At 39.5% G+C, this 20,972-nt stretch overlaps 1 protein-coding gene across 3 annotated transcripts in view; it reads right to left on the reverse strand.

Moving 5' to 3' along the window:
* Positions 1 to 4,312: 4,312 nt before the first annotated feature.
* pdlim5b (PDZ and LIM domain 5b) overlaps positions 4,313 to 20,972 on the reverse strand; it is a 45,992-nt gene continuing 29,332 nt past the window's right edge. Inside the window, exons 4-15 of one of the 3 annotated variants that reach the window (XM_042509566.1) lie at positions 20,097 to 20,127; positions 16,921 to 16,940; positions 16,032 to 16,052; positions 15,882 to 15,908; positions 15,464 to 15,618; positions 14,110 to 14,137; positions 9,857 to 10,020; positions 6,663 to 6,843; positions 5,867 to 6,047; positions 5,195 to 5,315; positions 4,985 to 5,100; positions 4,313 to 4,869 (exon numbers count right to left, since the gene is read on the reverse strand). In XM_042509566.1, coding sequence (XP_042365500.1) covers positions 4,780 to 4,869; positions 4,985 to 5,100; positions 5,195 to 5,315; positions 5,867 to 6,047; positions 6,663 to 6,843; positions 9,857 to 10,020; positions 14,110 to 14,137; positions 15,464 to 15,618; positions 15,882 to 15,908; positions 16,032 to 16,052; positions 16,921 to 16,940; positions 20,097 to 20,127 — 1,135 coding nt within the window. In that variant the 3' untranslated portion in view covers positions 4,313 to 4,779. Of the gene's footprint in view, positions 4,870 to 4,984; positions 5,101 to 5,194; positions 5,316 to 5,866; positions 6,048 to 6,662; positions 6,844 to 9,856; positions 10,021 to 13,807; positions 13,836 to 14,109; positions 14,138 to 15,463; positions 15,619 to 15,881; positions 15,909 to 16,031; positions 16,053 to 16,920; positions 16,941 to 19,240; positions 19,753 to 20,096; positions 20,128 to 20,972 lie in introns of all 3 variants that reach the window. The other 2 variants (XM_042509565.1, XM_042509564.1) reach the window with 2 other exon arrangements.

The raw sequence follows: 20,972 nt of genomic DNA on the forward strand, positions 1-20,972 counted from the left end.
GCCAGCGACAGAGCCAGGGCAAGGACAGGATGGTGGGTGGTGGTTTGATCGCTCTGTGTGTGTTTAATATTTCCCCAAGAAACACTCACTCAGCTCTGCTTCAATGTGCCTCTCTGTCCTACAGAGACTCAGAGGGAGGTTGGGGCATTCAAAGACAACACCGCAGACCTGCATAAGGTGCAGCCGGTTATGCCCGGCTCCCTCTGCGCTCTGAGATGCTGATGTAAACATCAGGACTCCAGTGACATCAGCTCTGGTTCACTGACGGCCGTGATCAACTGCAGAGCACAGAGAGGTTTTGTGCCATGCATTCAACAGTCAAATATTACCATTGACGCCCTGCCACTATACACTGACTGGCCGTGGAGTCTTAAACTCGCTGCCAGACATCAACACACGCATAGTGGGTTTTCCCCACACTGGATGTATTTAACTCCCTCTACAATTACCTACATTACCTGAATCCTAATAACCAAGTGAGAATAAGAATCATCAAATCATATCACAAAGCTACAGTTTAAATTTCAGTCTTGATCGTGGAAGCAGAGATTGAAAAAAACAATCGGACGACAGGGCTTAATTAGTAGCTTTACATGATCTGCAACAGCAGTAGGAGTGGGACCAGTTTGAAAAGACAAATCAACTTAATCCAACCAGGAAAAATGAAATTTAAACACCTCTTATTACATGAGAACTGGGCAAACTAGATCTGATGATGAAGAAGATGTGATATCACAGAAAGCTCCAGAAGAGTTACTAAATGGACCTTGAGATCGTTGAAGCATTTTATAATTGTTTCCTATTCATACCAAGGCACCAAAAACTTCATCATTTTTATTTTACCTAGACAGGCCTTCATTGGTCAACTATTTGCAGCTCAAGAATTCAATGTAAATTATTTAAAGGGGAAATGAGGCCATTTTCAAAATTTATACATGTTGGTCCTAAGGTCTAAGACAGTGGTTCTCAAACAGCGGTGCAGGGACCTCCAAGTGTCCTTAAGGGAGTTCCAGGAGATCTCCAGGAAAATGTGGAATAGTTTATTTTCAATATTAAATTTGCTAAAGAAATGAGCCCAATGTAAGAAAGAGTCATCAGAGTGACTATTCTGATCACAGATTTCACATCCTCCACCGTTGTATTGTCCTGACCTTTAAACCCTGTCACTTACTCAATCGCATTTGAGGTGACTGGAAACAATGTGTAAAAAGTTGACAATCCTTACAAGATAACTATAGGATTGTCATAATCACAGCTAACAACCAAAATCTTTACAGATGGAGGTCACTGAAGGGAAATCAAATGAAACAGGGGTCAGTGGCTAAATATGTTTAAAATTAAGGGTCCTTTACACAAAAAAGTGGAGATAAACTGGTCTAAGAAAGTCCAAAAATATTAGTAAACATGAACAACTGTCTCTCAAATCCCTGCTCCATAGAGAAAGAACTGGGAGAGATGTTAGGGATGAGACTGCGAGCATCTTTAGACCTGCTATCAACACGCGTTTCAGTGATTCGAGCACAAGTGACAGTGGAGACGCATTGCCGTTCACAGCCATGTCTATCATGCGTCTCCAGCTGACCACTTGTGTTCAGATTTCGTTACTGCCCCGCGCACAGTTATTACATCGACACTTTTGCTAACTGCTCAGTAGCATGCTTCAAACCAGTGAGTGTGTCAGTACAGCTGGAGATGTAACTGCCAGCAAAAGTCAACACCACTCCTTCCATAGGGCAAAATGTTGGATGGTCATGCAAAAATTGTCCAACTCGACATCAAAAGGGTATCTTATAGAGCATTAGAAAGCTGTCACTAAAGACAAAAAAAAAACTTGTCCTGCACTGGTGATGTAGAACTTGTCAGGGACGCATCAGGATGCATTAGTGTTTACACTATAAAAGATATGTGGTCAAATGCATCCCAGAGCACCTCCGCTAGTGGTCTGAGTGAAACAAATCACTATGCGTCTTGGTGCACATTTACAATTACATTTAGTGCTGGCCACTTGTGATCGGATCACCCAAAATGCATGATCTTACCATTTCAGGGCCGATACTGATTATTAGTAGTCAGTGAAACTGATAACCAATATTTGGAACTGATATAAAAATGAAAATCTTTCTGTCAATAATTAGTATTTCATTATAACTAACTCCAACACATACTTTGTTTAAATGCCTTTAGCAAATGTCTCATCAAAACTGAAACTTTCAAAACATCAAACACAGCAAGTTCCCACCAACATTTTTCATAAAGGCAATTGACAATTTAAACAGAAAATGAATAAATAAAAATAGCTCCTTTAGGTTTTATGAATTAAAAGTTCCTCCCAAGCAACTTTCTCTGCACTTTTTAATTGATTAATTTTATCAATGATCATTAAAATAAACACTGATACAGATAATCAGCAAAATGCCAAATACTGGCCAGGCCAATAATCTTAATAATCCCTTAATAAACAGTATCAATGTGTATCAAATTAGGGCTTCTTCAAACAACAGCTGAGAACCACTGGCCCAAGTCAGTCCAAAACTATACAGAAAAAATAAACCATCCCAAATCCCAAAACTAAAGAGCAAAAAATCAAATATGTGACTTCAAGGTGGGGGACTGCTCCACTGACAATGGAGTTGTAAAGATGTTATAGATGACACGGATGACATTTTCTGTTTCAGAGCTGAGAACACTACAACAGAATAAAGCTCTTTGGAAATACAGAAAAGTAAACAAACATTCAGGCTCCCATATATTGTCTATGGAGCAGCTCCAGACTTCACACTTAATGGCATCGCAATTTGAGGCTCACTTCTCTGTTTTCTGGCTTTGACACTGTTTGAACTCTCCTAACCGAAGAAATAACACATTGCAAACCTCAATTTAGGCGGTGTTTCCCCCTTTAAAACGCTTACAAGCTGAGCTACTGCTAATCGTAATGCATTTTAGCAGCGATATTCTCCCTTAGATCAGATGTTATGATGTCCTGAGCTGCGATCACTGCACCAGTTACTGATAAGCATCATCATCTTCGTGACTATCATCATCACAGACTCCGACAGTAGCACTGACGGGGGTCCAGCTGCTTCCAGCATCAAACTCAGCTCAACCAGCAAACTAACAACTTCCACTGATTTCACAGCATTTGACAGCAGCGCGTAAAACAAATGTCCCCATCCCTCCGGTCAGTGAGGAAAGCTTGATAAACACAACCGCAACACTTTAGCAGCACCTCAAACCACGCTACTTGTGTTTTAGCCTACTTTAAAAAAGGATAGCGTACGCTTACCGTCTCCTTTTCGCTCCAAAATCAGCTCGACGAGCTCCCAGTTTGTCTCGATTTGAACTCTGCCGTGTTTTGTTTGCACGTGAGCTTGTGTCTTGCAGGGAGAGTTTTCCAGGAGTAGCATGTTTTGTTTGGTGCTGTTCAAAATCTCGCGTCATCCTGCAGCACAGCTCCCACCCCCGACGTCTTGGAGAAGTGCACGTCAAGACGCTTCAGGTAAGTTTCCCTCCAAAAACTGACCCAGTTTACACAAGGTAAAGCCCATGCTGGTGCCCGTATACCTGCCTGATTAACTTGTCTGAATAATTACTGTCACAGATGCAGATTTAAAATATACATATCAGATAATGATGTGGAAGAGTTGCTTTTCAGTGTAATAATAAGTTAAAATAGTGTTATGGCACTCAATGTTAAATCCTTTTATTTGAAATGAAAATAAGTAGTGTTTATGGGGTGTCCAAGGGAAAATCCATTGCAAAAGTAAATACACATGTTTTTTTTGGTGTTTGTTTTGTGCATGACAAAGAAAAATAAAAAAAAAAAAAACATATTAGCATTGTTTTGTCTTCATTGGACAAATCCCATCATACAGTACAAAAACAATCAGTGAGGACAGAAGGGTTCAGTTTCTCAATATTTAAGAAAAACAATGACAAAGAATTTAAATGATATGCATTTTATTGACAGAAAATGAGTGAATGAAGTACAGTTTCATATGGGTTTTTGCTGGAAGCATGCTTTGCCACCTGAACTATATGCATAACAAAATATACATAAAAAACTGAAAACTATTTTGGAGTCATCTCCGTATCTTATACATCATCTTTATGCATTAACAAAGAATCTTGACCTTTTTAATTTATACAATGCTGTACTCACTTTTTGGGACTTTCATTTACTTGTAATGGCTACATATTGCTTACTTTAAAACAATAAAAATAACAATATAATATTAAAATTTCCCATTTTTTTTCTGGAGGCCAGATGTTTTTTTGTTGCCAGAACAATTTGGCAGAGAACCCCACACTGGCAATAAAATATTTTTTTACATGATGTTATATAATTATAATTTATAATGTAAAATATGTTTTGCTCGATTTACCATTAGCATAACCTTACCACATTGATATTTTTTTCTAATATGTGACCCATGAGGGGCTCAGTAGGTCATTGCAGTTAACTATCCTATTCTGTGTGAAACAAAAATGCACCCAAAGAGCTAAACACACCTTCAGCACAAATAAAAAGCTCAGCACAAACACGTGCACAGAAATTGAACTGGCAGGGGGTTAACAGTGCACTGAAATGCACTCCTGCATATTCATCTGTAAAACTGATATGGCATAACAATACTAGAGCAAAGATATAGCTTAAGTGGAACCACTGACTCAATGTTAGTTCTGAGAATAATCCTGAAAATATTTAACATCTGACTGAAATATAAACTGCTGAAAACTGGCGCTGCTCCCTGATCCCGTGCATATTCATGGAGGAGCAGGTCAGATGTTGACAGTGTGGGCATGTTTCTTGCACAAAGGCTTGTCTTTTTTAGAGAAGAACGCCTGACCTTCCAGATTAGTAGAGCAGACCTGTGGAGAGAGTCACAGTTAAATACAGGAGCTTTGTGATTTACACAATATTCTCAACATTTTCTCATTTTTAACTGTTGTTGTTGCTGGGAGTGAAACTGTCGCCGGGACCTACCGCGCACACAAAGCAGGTGTCATGCCAGGTGAATCCTAAAGCATCCAGGAACTTGTCGCCCGCCTCGATGGGGAAGTCACAGCCATGGCAGCAGGCCCCAAACAGGTTGTAGTAGTCTGAGTGAAAAGTACATTAATGAAATATTATTCTATTTGCACACTTGTTTTTTTTTACAACATTTAATCTACAGTTTTGGGTTTCCTCCTGTACCTTTTTCACAGTATGGCTGTCCATCCTCCATGTGAAATGTGTTGCCTCTGATTGGCTGTTGGCAGGCGACACAGACGAAGCAGGACACATGCCAGGTCTGTTTCAGGGCATTCATGATTTCCTGCAGAGAAAATATATAAATAAATGATAATCCACAAACCTTTTTGTGAGCAGTTTAGTGAAATAACAACTTTCTCTCTACAGAACTACACCCTGCCAACTACACCACTGAGCTAGCAAGTGTTACAGCTCAGCTGAGGAGGAGGACCAGCCTCTCACACTGCCATCCAGTAGATGCACACTTCCATCAGCACAGTGATTAGGTTCGCACATGTAGTTCAGCACAAAGAAAATAGTTCCTTAATGATTTTTCAAATGTATTTTTTTAAGCACTTTGAGCACCACAAGCCTAGAGCCATGTAGTTCCGTTACAGCTGATATCTCCAACACTCTGCAACGGACACTAAAACAATCTAAACTGACAACTAGCACTACAAGGAAGAGGAAAAATAAGCAATTTTTGTTGGGGGTCAGGGTTAGGGTTAATTCATGCCAGCCACTGCTTTTTTGTTGTTGTTGCTGATGAAGAACAGTGACTGATGTTTACAGGAATAGTTTTCAGTACAGGAAGACAAAGGCAGAGAACAAAATCCCCTCAGTTTTGTAACTCACCCCCAGAATCTTATGGTTGCAGCGGCTGCAGGTTGGAGCTAAGAACTCCTCGTAGCAACGTTCGCAGTACACCTGGCCCTTCTCCTCCACAAAGCCACCGTCTACCAGGGAGGAGTGGCAGTGAGCACAATTGAATTCCTCAGGGTGCCATGACATGCCCATGGCCACGAGGAATGGCCCCCTGTTAGGAATAAGCAAAGTTATTCACCTGCTAAAGTTTTTAGGGTTTCAACAAAAATCCTGCACTACATACGTTGTAGTATTTTGTACTCTTATTGAAATATGTCATCACTGCAACACATTCTCATTTTCTCTTAGCTGCAGAAAGCCAAAATGAATACATTCAGAGCAAACGTGTTGCAAGTAAATAAACAATGCAAAGTCAAAACACAAATGAATGCAACCCTGTCCTGTCCTGTATTATGTTGATGTATGTTCAATAAAAAAACAAAAAAACAAAAAACAAATACTCAAGTAAAAAAATCAAGGTGCTCTGCTTAGAGCTCCGCCCAGAGGCCTGCAGAGCTTCTGCTGTTTTTCTCCTGCATTTGTTTTGGGGGTTTTGTGTTATTGACTTTGCATCATTTCTGTACTTGCAGTATGTTTGCTGTTATTGTATGTGTTTTTCTGAGACACACATTTTTAAATGCAGCACATTTCTGTCATTCTATTTGTTTCTGAATTTTGCATGTTTTTGAATTGGCATCATTTCTAAAGCTGCAGCACATTTCTTTTAATGGAAATATTTTGGATCTTCTCATTATTACTGTCCAAGCAGTTTTTCTGTTTTATTTACCTGATGACTTTGTTGCACTTGTTGCACATTGGGGTGCGTGTCCCGGCTGGGATGTGCTCCGCTCTCTGCACCAGAGAGTTGAGGTCCTGTGGATGTGGCTGTGGGGTGGGGCGGTCTGGACCTTTAGGAGCAGGGTTGGTAACTTTGCCAAATGAAGGAGCTGCTCCACCCTTAGGAAAACCTAAACCAGCAAGGAAAATAATGACTCAGTATTGAAATGGAAAATGGCTGAGTGTACTCGATAAAGTATTCGTCAAAATATACTTTCCACGAATTTACGTTTACATGCCATAAAGCAAACCATGAATACATTGCTTGTGATATTTATATATTATCCGCTGATTCGCTATTTTCTAACTTCTTGAGCAAAGCATATGTGCATATTGTAGGTATGTGTCGTCAGATAATGAACGGGAATGGTCTGATGATCTCTAACCTCCACGCCTGAAGTATGAGACAGCTGGGTTGAACAGAGCCATCCCACCCAGCACAGACAAGGGATCAATTTTTCCCACTGAGGGGAAACAACACATTCCCAGAGTCAGAGGAGACACCTGGAAAAATACCCCCCCCCCCGCTTATCTCAAAACATATGGAGAGGATGCACAATTTTCCCCTTCTGCCTCTCTCACAGTGCAAAGACACATCCAAGACTGAGGTCAGTGTTGCGCGCCCTCAGAGGGAGCGCCCGAGGGTGGAGGAATTGGGGACAGAGACACCATTGAAAGAGAGCACCAATATCAAAGACTTAGGAGGTCAGAGGACAAGTGCTCCCTAAATTTCCTTGTAATGGAGAGCAAACAAACTGAATAAACAGAGTGGGGCACTAACAGGGATGTGAGAAGACTGTGGGAGAGAGATATTAGAGAGTAAGTGTGTTGGAGAAAAGTACAGACTCCAGATAAGCATCTGAAGAAGATTCTCTCAGTGTTTTTATCAGTTAATAAGTACTGAGTGAATTAATTTTCTGTCATGGTTCATATGAAGAGCTGCTCTTGATATAAACAGCATTAGCCAATTTCTAGTGACATTATCAAACATAATTATGCCTAAAATATCCAATATGCCAAACACTTTGTGAGCAGGGCCATATTTTGTCTGAGCATGGAATTTAAGGGGTTTAGCAATCTGGAAAGACTGACTACGTACAGTCCAACAAACAAGTTGCATCTACAGTTTAAATCCATGTCTGTGAAAACATGGATGCACACAAGATCTAAACAATCAGCACCGTTTCAAGGTGGGCACTCAAGATTAGTGTCACCAGTTCAGTATTCCCTGTATAATAATGGCCAGAAGAGTGTTTTAATCAGATCATTATGATGTCACAGTGAAGCTGACCTTTGACCTTTTGAATATAAAGCGTCACCACTTCATCATAGTATCCTATTAGATACTTGTGTGAAATTTTTGTCATAATTAGTGTTAATGAATTCTTGAGTTACAGCTAAACGCATGTTTTGCAATGTCAGTGTGACCTTGATCTTTGAGCACCAAATTCTTATCAGTTTATTCTTGAGTTGAAGTGGACGTGTGTGCCAAATTTGAAATATCGCCATCTTGAGAATGAGACGGATGCAAGGTAGCAGTGACCTTGATCTTTGACCACCAAAATCTATTCAATTTATCTTTGATTCCAAGTCGATGTTTGTGCCAAATTTGAAGGAAATTCTCTCAAGAAGTGCTTGTAATATCATTTTCACATAAATTAGACAAACGTGGTGACTTTGACCTTTTACCTTTGACCACCACAATCTAATCATCAATTTATTGTTTTTGGACGTTTATGCTAAATTTGAAGAAATTCCTTCAAGGGGTTCTTGAGATATTTCATTCAATAGAATGGGATGGAAGGATGGATGGATGGACAACACGAAAACATAATGGAGGCATTAACAGCAACAAGTATCCTGTGACTCTGTATTTCTCCACAAGAACTAGTGTTAGTATTTAGAAGAATTTTAGACTGAATTTAACCGTTATTCTTTTAAACAACTGAAAATATGACTGCTATATATAACTGGATAAGGACATCAAATTAAATTGAATGCAGTACTGATGCAGGGATTTACGCTGGAGTCAAAATATTTTTCAGAGGCAGAATATGGCCTTATCTGTGTGAAAGCTGGCACCATGAGGTGGATAGTGACAGGCTGTCAGCTGGGCGAATATATTCCAAACGAATCCTTTGGCAAGAGCAAAGATTGAGGGCTGAGCCACATTAAATAGGACAGAAAGTGAAACAGACGTTTGTGAGTCTGTCATTGCTGTCTCGCTGTATAAGGAAGATAAGGAGGAAAAAAGTCAGCATGAGGAGACAAACTGTATCAGAGCAGGACTGCACATCTCGGCTTGGTCTTTTCTGTCCCTGAATTCAGAGACAGCGGGATGGAGAGCAATGAAAAGGAGTCACTCTGAAAAACTATATATATGGACTTGACTAAAGCCCATACATACAATTTTAATGAGATTTAGCATCTTCATAATGATTTTTTTTTGTTCCCAAGGTTCTTGCAGTTAAACAGCCAGAATTATTAAGACGTGTAAATAAATGTAGAGGTCACATTCCACATATCCAGCCCAATTCCACATGGCCACTATGAGATATGTGCCTGTTTACTTGAACTCAAGTATGTGTTAATCTGATAAATAACTTGGCCAACAGAGAACCAACTGTGGCCTCTTCAGCCGTCTCCCTGCGGCACCTTTCAGCAGCCGTTTCTTAAAAAGGCCTCACGGGAATATACGTTAAGAGCACATAGTGCATCTGTTCATGTATGAGAGCATACTTGTGTCTTGGTATTGCTAATAATGACCCCTGACTGATGCCTTTCAGCAAATATTTACCGTGACCACCTCGAGGTCTCGTGGCAGGGATTGCTGGATTTAAAGAGCAGCCTTCACACAAAATAAATACATAATTCTCATATCCACAATCTGCTTAACTATGGAAAGGCTAATAATCTGAGCTCATTAAAAGATACCTCTGGTTTTTATAGAGCTCATAATCTTAAATGGCTTAGTGTCAGGTATTAAAGCTGCAATAAATGTTATGGCAGAGGAGCTGTGATTTTAAAGAATGGGGCTGCCATCTGTAGGATAACAAAAGCAACTACACAAAATAATTTGTGCGGTAGTATTTATGTGAAAGTGAACAAAACAGAAGTAGGACAGGATTTCTGAATGTAGTTTACCTGGTAGACCTCCAGGCTTGAAGGAAGGCTTGTTCTGGGTGGCTGGGCTCTTGAACGCAGAAGCAGGGGCCACATTTCCATTCCTGGGTGATGCTGCAGATTTGGAAAATGTTTTTGCTGCAGGCGATGTGTGTACAACAGGGGTGGTTTTGTCAGCTGCATCACTAGAAAACAGATGTTAATATTTCATATAAATCACAACTCATTAAAACACACACACAACATCTTCCACTAATGTCAACAATGTTTTCTAAAATAAAGCTCTGAAACTATGCTGTTCTCTACAAAAATCTACAAGAGTTAATGTTCTTCTGTTGGTCTAATATTCGGTTGAAAGTATTGAAAATCAAATTTTGTTGGTATTTTTAGGGATGCTTGTTATGCATATAGAGCAGCTGAGATTACTATGGTATGAATTGAAATGTAGCAGATTTGTCAGCTAAACAACAATTTCTATGGAGATCATTTTGTGCCAATATAAGAAAGAAAGAAAAATTAGAATTTGAGAGAAAATAAAACTCCATGATGCAACAAAATACCTCAAAAGTAAAGACTTGCAGACAATATATTTGTAACCATTGGCATTTTGGTTTTTTTTTTTGATATGTCCTTTTGTTTAAAATTCCCCCTTCTTTATTTCTCACTGATCAGACCTTTGACCCAAATGTCAGATTTTAAGTTATGCTGCCAGCTCTCTCCCTCCTACCCTGCATGTGTTATGTCATTTTAAAATAATAACATCAGATGATTTTTGCCTCTTTTTAGGTGTCAGGAGTCAAAATTGAAAAAAAAATCATCCTCCACACTGATGTGTTACAGTTTATGAATGATTAAGGCAGTTGGAGAACAATTAGATACAAAATAAGACGTGGGCTATACATGTTTTCCTCATGTATGTGCAGATTTTTAGGCATTCTGTTATCTCAAATGACTTGAAAATAATGCATATGTAGCTGCTATAAATGGGGGAAAATGTCCCCAGAAGAGCATGCCCCTGGACTCCCCTAATTTTGGGCTGAGCACAAATGTTTACTGTGTCTGGCTCCACCCCAGCTGTCACTTTTCTTTTCCTCCTATTTCCTATTTTTGTGCCGTGTGCCTACAATCCCTGAATAAGAACGAAATCTAAGAGAGAGTGGGACTGTGCCACCAGTTAAGCTTGACCTCCAGTACCAAGTAAGGCTTAGTGTGATCTGGTCAACTGCACGTTCTTACACTGCAGGAACAGACATTTACAATCAGTTGGGCCTGGTGACACATGCAAACAATTTAGACAATTATGGGGCACTTTCAAATAAGGATATGCAGTATACTGCCCACTGTCCACATGGTCTGTCAATTACTGACACGTGGAAACAATTATGGATGATGATGCTACAGTATCTGCCGTACTTGTAGCTCACCCTCCAATCATTTCTGGAGATAACTAGTTGTATAATCTTGTAGTGGTTATTACTTTTATTATCCTGCAACACTGAAGACAAAGACACTTTGAGGTTGTGGTAATTTTGTTTCCAATGGTAGAACAAAATGTTAAGCGCAACAATACATTTTAGAAGGAAATAAGAAGCACCAGTCTTTCTAGTTCTGCCCACCCAAGTTTCACAGCTTTCATTTCAAGCTAAGAACTTGCGGCAGGCAGCAAAGAGCTCACACTTAATACAGGCTGAAAATTAAAAACAGAAATTTCTTTACTAGGGAAGATTTAATACTTATTTATACAATATTATATTAATTTAATACAGTTTGGTACATATGATCTCCTTCTATAATTATACAATATTTAGATTTCTTAGTCTGCTGTCCAGCGGCATCCTAAAGATTACAAACGACACAGGCACCCCGTTTATAGAGGCTGTGTCATCATCGCAGCAGCCGCAGGTTTAACTCCAACCTGTGGCCCCTTGCTGCATGTCAGCCTCCTCTCTTTCCCCCTTTCTTTTACATGGACTTTAACCTTTCCTTTCTCTAATAAAGGCAAGAGCCAAAAAGTAATCTAAAAAAGAAAAAAAAGGTTATAAACAACAAACAAAACCACCACTGTGGGGAACATATATAGGTGTAACGGGGCTCAGAAGATCCCAATCAATTGGACAAAGATGATTTCATTCTGCAGCGCTGCTGCAGCTCAGATAGACCTGTCGAGCAAGGGATGTGCACCAACAGGTTAACAATTTCCAACCCTGAAGCGGTTTGGGTTTCAGTAACAGCACACAGCATGTTACTATCATCAGAGCTTCTTGTGCTGTCAAACACAGACTTATGATTTTGTGTTTCATCATGCATTTGATCCTGTCTAATGTGTTCTTTTTCTCTTATCCTGCCTGTTGGGTGTTTCTGTTGGATTTACATGAGAAGAATCATGACTGCAATCAGCCACTGGTTTTATATCTCACATGTGAGTACATTTAACAGCAACCATGGAGACTGCTTTGGTGTCTGTGTCTACAATGGAAATCACAAAAAACCTGATCTCTTTTAATGGACATTAGCTATGTGTTTATTGCCTTGAATGTTAGACTTTTACGACTTTGAATGATGCATTACAACGCCAGTGAGGCTATTGATTTATGTGACAAACAATAACTTGCAATTGCACCAGAGAGAAATACATCAAATGATTCTTATGATTGAATTTCTAGAGAGCTACTGCAGATAAAATTCAAATATGTTCACTACAGGCATATTTAAACCTCTGCTCTTCATTGTGAAGGTCATTATCAGAGTTTTTTTGCCTGGCAAGAAGAAAAGAAGAAAGTAAAAGATCAAGAAATAAGCGACAGCAGAAAATAAAGAAAAGTTTATTGAGGTAAAATCATCAAAAGTTGACAGATGAAATTACTTTGGTTAGTGTAGAAAATAAGGAAAAAGACACACACACACACACACACACGCTCAGAAAAATAAAGATTAAGATAATAGGAAGTGTGCAGAGTGGAGAATCAGACATAAATAATATGCTACAGAGAAGTATGCCCTGCAATAAAGACTACTATAATGTAGCATTTTCAAGCACACATCCATAATTACTTGCATGCATGCAATTAATTTACATTATATAGAGAGCATAATAAAATGTAACAATTTTTACAACAAGAGTTTGAAGAACAAGTTTTTTTATTCACTTTTTAATTTTTAGTTTTAATTAAACTATGAAATTGGGACATTTAAGTCAAGTTACCATATAGAGTGTGAATATATATGCCACATATGTTTAATAATGGTCAAAATAAAATAAATAAAATATTAAATAAGACAAAACAAAATTGTCACTGCTACACATTTAGCACGCGTGCAGAAACATCATGATGCCAATCTCTCAGCTTGTTGTACTTGTGTCCTATAACTTCTGGGTCCAACTTGTTTGTTCTGATTTGCCCCATGTGACAGGAATAAAAGAGGGAAAAAGAGGGAAGTCGGAAAGGTTAAGATTGTAAAGGAAAAGGAAAAGATAACAGAAGAGAAACCACGTGGATAAATGAGAGGAAAAACAGCAACGGCACCAAAAATTACTACGCTTAAAGAGGAATATAAAATATTAAAGTCCTTGCAGATGTGTATTAAATTTTGAACCAAGGCAGATGTGTAATATGGCTTTTTTTGGGGGAATAAATCTCAAAACCTCACTAACAGAAGGAGAGCTGGGATCGCCTTCTGGCAGGGCTGCTATTACCCACAATACCACTTAATTACCCACAAGTTCCAGTGAGTGACACACTGATTGGTTGAAAATGTGGTACGGAGGGCACACTGTGTTTACTGCAGATTAAATCGATTTAAGACTGAGAGCAGCAGTAGCAATCACAGACTACTCCGAGTCTCAACACGACTGTCTTCCTCTGAGAGCTCTCGCTGCGGTTTCCCCAAATTAAGCCTTAAATTAAGCATGACACTGTGGGCCACACAACCACATAACAACTTTGATTACATTAAAAACCACCAACCACTTACTTCTTTCCACTGTTCTCGGGAGCTTGCTCTGCAAAAGTGAAGAGAAATAACAGATGGAAATGAAGTAACAAAAAGCACAATAAAAGGTCAGTGAGAATATACTGTTAAAAATAATGCAGCTCTGTCTCTGCTCTAATTATTATTATTATGATTGTTATCATTATTATTGTTGTTGTTGTTACCAAATGGATGTCATAAATTCAGTGCATACTAAAAATACTCAGATGAAAAACAGAGACAGAGAGAACACCCACACAACCACATAACAACTTTGATTACATTAAAAACCACCAACCACTTACTTCTTTCCACTGTTCTCGGGAGCTTGCTCTGCAAAAGTGAAGAGAAATAACAGATGGAAATGAAGTAACAAAAAGCACAATAAAAGGTCAGTGAGAATATACTGTTAAAAATAATGCAGCTCTGTCTCTGCTCTAATTTGTTCTGGTCAGGGTAAGAACTGAATGAGCAAGTGTAATCCCTGCAATCTAGACCCTGTTAGGACTTTGTGGATCTATATCCCTCAATTGTTCACAGCTGCAGACACACCAGGCAGATTGAATATAAATCAAATGCTTAAAGTACATCGCATATTCCACATCAGTCTGCTAACATCATTTGACAAAATGAGAGACCTGGAGAGAAAAATCTCTCATCTTACTTCATTCTAATAACTGAGTTGCTGTGAATGACATTTTGCATCGGTTAAGCAGATCTGCCTATGGATGGAGAGAGGCCCAAAGCTGCAGCAGCTCATGTAACCATCACTGTCACTTATAGTCAAAACAGTAAAAATAGATCAAAATCATATGGTGATGAAAGCTTTCTGAAAATACTATGACTGAACACACTATAATAACAATATAATAATCTAAAGAGGCAATAAGATTTTGATAAAAGACGTAAGATTATAAACTAGTAATAATATTTAAATAAAAAGAAGGCGTCTAAAGAAAAATTGGCAACCTCAAGCTTTTGGTGGTTTTTGGATCTAAAATGAACTGACAGCAATACCAAGCTAAGCCTTAAAATACTCCAAAAATTCCTTAAATTATATTCAGCCAGTTACAACATTTAAAGTTCCAGTATGTAGGATTTAGGGGATATACTGAAAGAAATGTAAAAAATTTTCAAAAAAACAAACATTTTTTTAGTGCACCTGAAAATAAGAATTGTTGTGTTTTTGTTACCTTATAATGAGCCTTTTATATCAAGACAGAGAGCTGGTCCTTGCTATGGAGATCACCATGTTGCCCTGCCATGTTTCTACACTAACCCAGAACAGACAAACCAACGCTGGCTTTAGAAAAAGCCATTCACGTCTTTCTGTTTTCTCGTTTGCCTCCTCCACAACAAGCAGCATTGGGAAAACACTGATTTGTAAGGTGAAACTGCTTTATTTTGTGTTTTTACCGGTTTAAAACACCAGATCTGTTTGACTTGGAGAGGAAGAGACCTCTGCGGATAATATGGCTCCTGGTTAAAACCTCCTGAACATTGAGAACTGACGCAGTTCTAACTGGGAAAAGTTTCAGCTAGTTGCAATCATATATGCAACTAAATTCCCCTAAATACTGTAAACTGTTCCTTAAAAAGACAAATACAGGCACAATAATAATTTCCTACAGAGTGCTCATCAGGAACCTTTATACTCACCCTTTTCAGTGCCGGTGAGCTGGGCCAGGATACGGAAGGAGCGGGACTGGCAGTTGCCGGTCCGTGGGTGCCAGTCCTCTGTGTCCTCAATCAGACGCTTCTTGCTGGCATCGCTCAGAGGGGAAGCACGGTCGTCTGGCTCCACATTAGGTTTCCTGTACAGTCAGATCGACCAAGAAATAACGATGTTACAGACATGGAAGGCGACATGTTTCAAATATGTATTAATGAGATCACAAAAAAAACCAACGTTTCAGGTTTTACACACATGCAACCTCACAAACATTCATAGAAACAACCAACACACAGTACACATATATATGTACTATACAATGAGTGCTCCATATTCAATCAAGGGTGCAGCTTGTAGATAAATATGTCACAGTTTGACCTGGTTGCTGTTAGATTTCACAATTACCTCCTAGGTCTAGCTGGAGGTGGAGTTCTGCAGGCGAGCAATGAGAAGGCAGTGAGAGAAAAATGCACAAAGCAGAAATGAACAGGAAGTCAAAAGTCACATTAACTGCTAAGTAAAGTGTATGACTGCACTATTCTGACCTATACTTACTTTAGACTTCTCTGAGGCTCACTATTAAAAAGGAAAACCACAAGTAGAAGAGTAGAGGTCAGCCAGATGATGAAACTATGTGAATCTTACTTAAGAATTAATCTTAACTGATTAAGTAATTTGATGGTGAAATGAAACACACTGTCTGCATATTAACAGTGAGTGTTTGAGGGATGAATGTGACAGTGACCACATCTCACCACAAGGTGGGGGTAATGAGCTTTGAAACTAAGGGAATGGCTTTTTCTTCCTAAAATAATTTCAGGGTACTCAAGAGGGCAATAATATTTATGTTAAGTGTTTACATGCACAGTTTAGTTCAAGGGCTGCTCCAAACTGTGAGTCAATTCAATGTCAAAAGTCCAAGTGTGTGCAATTTTTATTCTGTGTGTGTATGCACGTGTCAGGTGAGTCAAGGTGAAGGATGATCGAAGACAGCACGAGTCGGTCTATTCTTAGCAAAGCAGAGCATACTCTGCAGTGATTTGTCTGGCCTTGGGTAAACACGCTGACAACAGCAGCAGATGGAGATAGACAGATGCAGAGCTGGGTGACTTGAGCAGCAGAGTGTGCCGACACACTCAATGCAGTATTGAGAAACACAGCCTGATGCCACTGAAAAAACAAATGAACAGTATGAGCTGACCCCCGCTGCGGGCCCTGTGGGGTCTCTGAGATAGATTATTAACTGTATTTTTTCGCAGTTTGCCAGGACCTTGAAATGAGCATGTACTGTGAGTGGGATGAGCACGAATGTGAGGTTTGTGAGGGTTTGCTCAAAGAGGTGCAAGCATGCCTTTGGTAATCATAAACCAGAGAGATGTGAAGGCTGTAATCACATTCCACATGGTTAGAAAGCAGCAGATGTATTATCATTCACAGCACTAACTTGTCTGTCTCCTCTTCCTCCTGTGGGCAAAGAAGAGGGAAATGGAAAAGGACTGAAGCAAAGAAGAAGTATGACAAGAGCGGTTTGAGAAATAAATCACAGTATGAAACACATGCCCCTTAAAGGTCCAGTGTGCAGGATTTGGGGGACATTGGTAGAAATGGAATATAATTTAATAAGTATGTTTTCTTTAGAGGGTAATCACTTGAAACGAATCGTTGTGTTTTTGTTTTCTTAGAATGAGCAATTTATATCTACACAGAGGGTGGGTCCTTGTCCACGGAGTCCACCATGTTGCATGGTCAGGTATCTACAGCAGCCCAGAACAGACAAACCAGACATTGTCTCTAGACTGGCCCTTTCATGTTTTTACTTCACCTGAAGGTTACCTTATGTGCTAGGAAAGTTAGGGGTGAACTGAGGGTATTTAGTTGGTTGTAATCTACAACTTCACCACTAGATGGCACTAAGTTCTACACCCTGGTCCTTAAAGCATTGAAACTGGCTGGATATAATTTTAGGAATTTTCTGAGTAGTTTAACTAAACTACAACAGTGGCTCTGGAGATAGAAAATTAACTTTTTTTAAGTGAAACAGCTTTAACCAGTGTTTTTACCAATTTAAATCACCACGTCTTTGCGTTTTGGAGCAGAGGAGACCTCTGTGGATAATTCATGTCCTGAACATCTACATCTAGTTATCAGAGAAATAAGGTGAATCCTACACACTGTTCCTTTAAGTAAAAGGCCCTTCTGAGAGATTGTGCATGAAAAAAAGTCACAGAAACCACAATCAAAGCATGCAGGTCAGGAAACAAACACACACATGCTGCAACAAATACACTCCACCTCTTCAGCGAAGAGTCCCACACCTCAGGCAACAGAAAGATTGAAGAGATTACACAGTAATGTTGTGCATCCTAATTACACTTAAACCCTTTTTTTTTTTTTTTTACTTAAACTATTATAAAAAAAACTTAATCCACATGATGTATGACAGTGAATAGCTATGTTCTGTGTTCCTCCCATTTTGACATTTCGCACAGGTTATCTGACCAAACCCAGAAGAAAACAAACATTCCCGAATAGACAGTTTTCACAGCTTTAAAGCCAATAAAAACAGATCTCTGTGACCTATTTTTTCAGGTGACAAGAGAGTAGAAAATGTGTGGCAAATCACTTAAACCTGGCTCGGTCTACTGTAACCCAACCTGTGAGCCAAATCCTGCTGATGAAGCCCAGTCCAGCCAATCGAAGGTCTGTCCCTGCTCCCTAGAAGCGCCGAGCTGCCAGGTTTCTGGCTAATTAGAAACAAGTGTTGCATCAGCAGCGCCTGTCGGGCAGAGCGTGTGTTTGGCAGTGCTGCGAACCACACTGTCAATTATATGTGGATATGCAGGCAGTAGCATCAGTTAGCATGTTGTCTAGACTCTGTTCCCTCTCCAGTTGCCCTTTGGAATATTTAAACAAGATGTGTGGTGTGCTTTGGATTTTCCTTGTATGCAGCTGTGTGAAAATGTAGGCGACGGGCTGTTTCAGTGTTAGTTTTTCAAATTAGACACATATTTTGGGCTGGTATAGGGCAGTGGCTCCCAACCTTGTTTTCCGAAGGGACCTCTTTTTTTATCACTGAGTAAACTGACAACTCCTGTGACATATTTTGTTTTATTATGTTTAATGCTTAACAATACCAATACAGAACAACTAATAAACTGTACAGTGAGAGTGAAGGCTCTCTGAAAGTACCTTGTGTTCAGATCCTTACTGTGCTTTTGTAATAATCAATAATTGCAATAATTTGATCTTTATAGTACTTTTACTATCTTGGTATCTCTTGTTATATGTACATGTAACTCTGTTCGTCATAATTTAGGTAGCTATAGACATTTTTTGTTTTGGAAACAATAAAAAGCATGATTTAAAAAAAATAAAGTTTTCTTCACAACATGAATGAAATGCTAAGACACGGGCCTACTCTTACTTATTTTTTAAAATTTCTTACACTCCTTAAAATCAAGATTGTCTTGCAGCCCACTCTGAAGATTTGGCGACCCGTAGACCCATAAATTGGGAACCACTGGAATAGGGCATGAGGTATAGGAAGAACAGAATGGCTTATTTTTTTTTTTTTCTGTGATGTATACTTTTAGGTAGATTGTAAAGCAAAAATGTCCACAATGCTGTGGCCTCTTTGAACCAAAACTGCTTCTGAACCTGCTGACTTAAGCACACAGTGTATTATAAAATCATTCTATAATATTTTGCGCTTGCACAAACATGAAGAAAACACGTGGTGACTGGGTTTGATGGATGGTACCTACCCATTGAGGTGCTCCGACAGCCCCTGGCTCTCCAAAAGACCTCGCTGCTGTCCCATGACCACCTCACAAGCATTGGAATTGGAGTAGAGGTTGATCGGTGTGTTATAGACAGAGGGCTGTGGGACATTAGGGTGGGAGGAGGTGGCTGTCACTCTGGCTGGAGAGGAGGAGTTAGATGAGGAGGAAGAGGCAGACGGGGAGGTGAAGGCAGAGCGACCAGGGCTGGCCCTGGGAACTGAGTTGGCTGGAGCTGAGTCCGAGGCAGGGAGGCTCGACTTGAGTAGAAACGGAGGCTGTGGCGGTTGAGAGGGGGCAGCTGGCTTGAAAGCGGATGACAGTGAGGGAATGGAGGGGGCAGCCGGGGAGGAAGCTGTGATCGCACTGCTGTCCCCCCCAAAAGGACGGGCTGTCTTGTTGTATGCAGGGTTGGGCTGGCTTGATGGCTTGGTGTATGAGGTGCTTGGAGCAGGGTGAGTGATTGGGACAGGCTTAATGATTTCTTGAGGTTCATCCTGGATAAAGGTGGAGACACACAGCATGCAGCAAATCCACTACAAACTCATGCGTGCAAAAAAGCAATACCAAAAGCACTGCACAACAACCACATCAAAATCTGGTGTTTTTTTACACTTCTGCATGAATGAAAGTCATGCCTGTGACATACAAGTTTAAGAAGTGCTATAAAACATGGCCTTTCAGGTCAGCTATGCATGCAAAGCCAATCTGTGTTCTGACTTAATCTCAGAAGGGCACAATAAGCATGCTCACTTTGAATAAACTGATGTAATATCAATAAATAACATGGAATTCAAGTGAACTTTAGTCAATATACAGTTTTCATGTGGAATTTTCCTACCTTAGGTACTCCATCTTTAGGTGCACTGGGTCTGTGAAGACAGAAAGAAAATCATAAACACGCTGCACACACATTTCTGTACATTAAACTGGGGATGATAACTTCTGTGAGAATCAAATCTCAGCTTCAAGCATGGACTGAAAAAAAGGTGAATTCAACTGAGTTCAGGGCCACACTTCAGAGATGGTGATATTCTGTCAGATATGACGTCACATCAGAAGGAGCATTTTTCTCAGGCAAACACTGACCTGATTCTTTATTTTACAATACTTGTTTCTTTAACTTTTTTTTGTCAGAGATATATGATTTTGTCTTTGATGTCAGAGCATTCATAAAGAGAATTTAAAAAAATACAACTACAGAACTGTGTCTTAATTACATCATTTTAAACAATAAATAAATGACAGCACTGCAGTGTTTACACTGATTATTCAGGAAACAAGGTTCAAGCTCTGGAATTTGACTTGTATTGTACTCTGAAATAAATGGAGATGAACCGCAGCCTGGAAAGAACAAAATGTTCATAGCTGCACACTTTGGAAGATGGTTAACAATAATTATATGTAATTTAAGTTGCTAAAACATGCAAAACTGCCAGTAAGTGTGAACACGCTGTACTTTAGGGTGTGTGTCCGTGTGCACACTGATGTTACAGTGTGGATTACATCTGATTTACACTTATGATTGAAGCAGCTGTCACACTTTTATCACCGATGGGAGATGGGGCTGGTCTGTTTGTCTGTTCTCTTGAGATGTCCTGGACAGAAACCAGCATATATCCAGCAAACCTTTCATCCCCTCCTTTAATATAGTTCTTAATACACACAAGCCCTGTGTGCCATAATAAAAAAGCAAAGAAAACACAAAGATTAGGAT

The sequence above is a fragment of the Plectropomus leopardus genome, chromosome 20 (genome assembly GCF_008729295.1).
Source record: "Plectropomus leopardus isolate mb chromosome 20, YSFRI_Pleo_2.0, whole genome shotgun sequence".
NCBI classification, from domain to species: Eukaryota; Metazoa; Chordata; class Actinopteri; order Perciformes; family Serranidae; genus Plectropomus; species Plectropomus leopardus.